Below are 4064 nucleotides of genomic sequence, written 5' to 3'. Positions count from 1 at the left end.
TAAAGCTGGTTACAAAACACTTCTAATCTGGCCTGTGAGACAGACTTGTAAGGCCAAATTTCTTTTCCCATCATTCTTTGTAAATGATATTACACATAAATAATATCATTATTTAGTGAGACTTTTTACTGGCATAAAAAAGAGGGATCACATTTCTCCCATTTTGATGACTTTACATTGGCTTCCTGTAAAGTTTAGAATTGATTTTAAAATGGCTATTTTTGTGTATAAGGCTTTATCTGCTGCTGCACCAAAATACATAAGTGATCTTCTAATTCCTTCCTCTCCTCAACGAGCACTCAGGTCATTCCGCTTCTCTTAACTGTCCTGCGTTGTTGTTGTAAATCTAAGGGTGGTCGGGCCTTCTCTGTTGCAGCACCCAAACTTTGGAACAGTCTGCTTTAAATGTGAGGTGAGTTCTTACATCTTATTTGTTCTCTCAGTCTTTTCATTAAGATTAGCTTAATGTTTTTTTATTTAAGTTTTCTGGTTGTATTATATTTCATATGTTTGATTTTTTTTATATATATATATATATATGCTTAATGCGTTTTCTATACAGCACTTTGGTGCAGTTCTGTTGCTTTTAAATGTGCCATAGAAATAAATGTTGTCTTGACTTGATAAATAGCATAACCTTTTTGATTCCAAGGCCCCTCCACTGTCCACAACCCACAACAATAGAAGGCCTTATGACTATTGTGATTCACTCAATAAGGATTAAAGATGAGGATTTAAAAAAAAATAATAATACAGAAGTAAATACAGAGGTTGACTTAGTGAGCCCTGGCCACCTGGTTAAGAACCACTGGCATAAACTACACAGCTAATGTGCCTTGGTGCAAAAATACTTTGTTGGGAAGTGAACATCACACCGAAATCACTGTTATGTACTGTTATATGATCTTCCCAGTAGAACTTCTTAAAGGCACAGCAGACCAAAGAAACGTTTGTTTCCATCATTCAATGAAAGCGTGGGAAATGGTGAAAGAAAACGAAATATGGCTGTTTTGACGAAGAAAATGTTTACCTACATTACAAGTGGACCTCAAGGCCAAGAATTAAAATACAAAAATGTATTATATGACCCCTTTAACCCAGGCTGTGTCACGTGACCCGACATCTCCGGACTGGCCAGGATGAGCGCAGCCAGAAAATGGCGGATATTGAGGAGTTACGGGTAGGCGAAAGTGCAATGATAGCTGGCTACTTCTATGCGTCTTTCACATTTTAAAAACCATTTTGCGGTTACCGTTTGTTAATCCATTTTACTGTTCGGGTTGCTGCCCTTGGGTTAGTTTCTGTATAGTTAACACAGAAACGTCCCATCACTCTGTTAGACGGAGTGTGTTTAGCCTGTTAGCCACCAACCACTCTTTTAGCTCTCGATCTGCAACACAAACATTGAAGATCAGCCTCAAAATGGCACTGCTTTTATTACCACCTTTCACTGCATGAAAAAGCTTTATTATAATGCCTAACTGAACTGACGACTGTTCGCTGCAGGTAAAAAGTTTTTTACGTTACAATTTCTTCACTGCTCGATTTGTTTTGGCTGGTCTTTTGTTAGTTAACGTCCGACAGCAATCGACGATGTCTACATGTAGTTTGATTTATGACTTGTTTGCATGGGCGAAAGATGTGTAGATCAGTTTGTCCGAAATGTGTGTGCGTGTGTGTAAATATAAGTCAACATTTTACACAAAAAATTGCGAAGTAACTTTAAAGAGGGACACCTTGAAAATGTTGTTTACAAGCCTGCAAGTGGGTCGCCAGCAAGCAAGACAAACTTGATCCTTGTCACCGTGATCGTTTTCTCCCCCACATTTGTCTCAAGATAACAGCTTTGCCTAATTTAGTGCATAAATCATCTCTCTAAAGTTTAATTTGAATGCGTTGCAGTTCAGCATCAGCAGCTATACAATCAATAACAAATAGCCTGTGTGTTGGACACAGGAAAGTTAGACACCTGCTTTTGTGTGCTATTATACTTGCCATTGTTTGACTAATTCATGTTGTCTTGTAAATTGTTCAGAAACATCCTGCTTAACTGTAAACTAAGCTTTTTTTTAACCAGCAGTACAGTTCATTTCTGTCTGGATCAAAGTGAGCATCTGTGTTTTGTCCTTTTGTCACTCTTTTGATGTTCATCTAATTGGTCTTGGAATTATTCTCAACATTTTAGATGCATTTCGGTCATTTGTTAAGGATTTTTAAAGAAAAACGGATTAACACGTAAGAACAATCAAGCATGGACCATGTAATGAAGGGTCAGTTGAGATTTTCTTCTTTCTCTGGGGTTTCTGGATTGGGTGTATTTTGGTGGGTTGTCACCTCACTTCACGCATAATTCTTTATTAATTAAGCTGCTTTCAAATGACACCTTTTGGTTCTTTAAAAATCTAGTGTAACCGTATTCCACCAGCGTATGCCATGATTATTAATGCACACATTTTTATGTTTTTGGAAATTCTTATTGTAAATGTAAAAGTTGACAGCATGGCATAGAGGGTGGTTTCTCTTACTAACTTGTGTTGCAGAAATGTTCATTTGCTTTATCAGGCCATTTGCTTTTACATGTTTGGTATCTCAAAGTGTTTTATTGCTCGTCTGGATTTGTTTTGTTTTTTTTTTGTTTTGTTTTGTTTTCAGAATATGGTATCAAGTTTCCGCGTCTCAGAGCTCCAGGTACTGTTAGGATTTGCTGGAAGGAATAAGAGTGGTCGAAAACATGAACTTTTGCTGAGGGCTTTGCATTTACTCAGGAGTGGTTGTAGTCCTGCTGTGCAGATCAAAATAAAGGAACTTTATCGTCGGAGATACCCGCGGACATTTGATGGTCTTCAGGATTTGGCGGCTCTGAAGTCAAGCATTAAATCCTATTTTCAAATAGACAGCGGTGACACAGTAGTGAGCTCAGATCTTCCTCTGCAAACCGGCCATTCTGACTTCCTGCAGCAGCAGCAGCACCTGGTGAGCTGCGATTCACCTGCGTTTCATGAATCAAAGCCCATGATGATGAATATGCAGCAGCAGCCCACGCCACTTATGGCCCCAGTTCACCCAGACGTGCAGATGAAGTCCCTACCATTTTACGATGTGCTGGATGTCTTGATTAAACCATCAAGCTTAGGTAATTTTATAAGATATGTTTGGATTGTCTTTTATTTTATTAAAGTTTTTTTTTTTTTTAAAGAAATTAATGCTTTTGTTCAGCAAGGCCGCATTAAATGATCAAAAGTGACAGTAAAGACGTTTAGAATGTTATGAAAGTTTGATTTTTCAAATAAAATGCTGTTACTTTATATTCATCGAAAATTCCAGAAAAAAAAATATCACAGGGTGGCCGCGGGTCCTTAAAAAGTCTTAAAATGTCTTAAATTCAGATTCAGTAGGACTTAAATATTTTTGGTCACGTTACCACAAAAATTTCTCCAGTCTGACGACCCAGTGAGTGTCCATCAAGAGTACATGATGTGTCGTCGTACCCCCGCCTCCGAACTACTTTAACTGGGTTCATGCAAGTTTACTGAAAAATGGCTCGAGAATTGTACTTGCCCGACAGGACTAGTAGCCTGATTAAAACTTAAGTGACAAAATATAATCACGCATCAAAACGCGCGAATGATTCTTCTGATTTTATTACATTCAGCTTAAACAGCGATTGATAATTGATAGTGTATTTCTATTATCAATGTCGCGCTGTTGAGGCTCGTGCTGCCTGTCTCTGTGAGAGACTTTCATGGAGAAATCAAATCAAATGAGCGTACGGCACACATAAAGAAACCCACAAAACAAACATACTGAGGTAAAAATTCAAAATGTTTAGTTTATTTATAGCATGATATAGTCAAGTAACATACCATGACAAGGGAGCTATTTTGTTGAATATTTTCACGATTGCAAATGTTACATTGATTTTAGTTCAACAAACAAGTAGTAAAGTATATGAAGTTACTTACATTTTTAGACACAATTGACTGTTTTGTTCTATTTCACCAACGAAAATAGTTCCAAACAAAGATCAGAACAGAATTATTGCGCACATTCTCCAAGCCACACCC

General features: G+C 37.6%; 1 protein-coding gene across 5 annotated transcripts in view; it reads left to right on the top strand.

Annotated features, from left to right (window-relative positions):
• The first annotated feature begins 1130 nt into the window (after nt 1–1130).
• Nucleotides 1131–4064, top strand: part of LOC107676652 (E3 SUMO-protein ligase PIAS2-like) — a 12687-nt gene continuing 9753 nt past the window's right edge. For 2 of the 5 annotated variants that reach the window (XM_016471249.1, XM_016471248.1), the window contains exons 1-2: nt 1140–1180; nt 2653–3133. In XM_016471249.1, coding sequence (XP_016326735.1) covers nt 1157–1180; nt 2653–3133 — 505 coding nt within the window. In that variant the 5' untranslated portion in view covers nt 1140–1156. Of the gene's footprint in view, nt 1507–2185; nt 2271–2652; nt 3134–4064 lie in introns of all 5 variants that reach the window. The other 3 variants (XM_016471250.1, XM_016471251.1, XM_016471252.1) reach the window with 3 other exon arrangements.

The sequence above is a fragment of the Sinocyclocheilus anshuiensis genome, unplaced genomic scaffold, assembly GCF_001515605.1.
Source record: "Sinocyclocheilus anshuiensis isolate Anshui unplaced genomic scaffold, SAMN03320099.WGS_v1.1 scaffold344, whole genome shotgun sequence".
NCBI classification, from domain to species: Eukaryota; Metazoa; Chordata; class Actinopteri; order Cypriniformes; family Cyprinidae; genus Sinocyclocheilus; species Sinocyclocheilus anshuiensis.
Note: the sequence above shows the minus strand (reverse complement) of the source record. Positions and strands in the feature narration are given on the sequence as shown.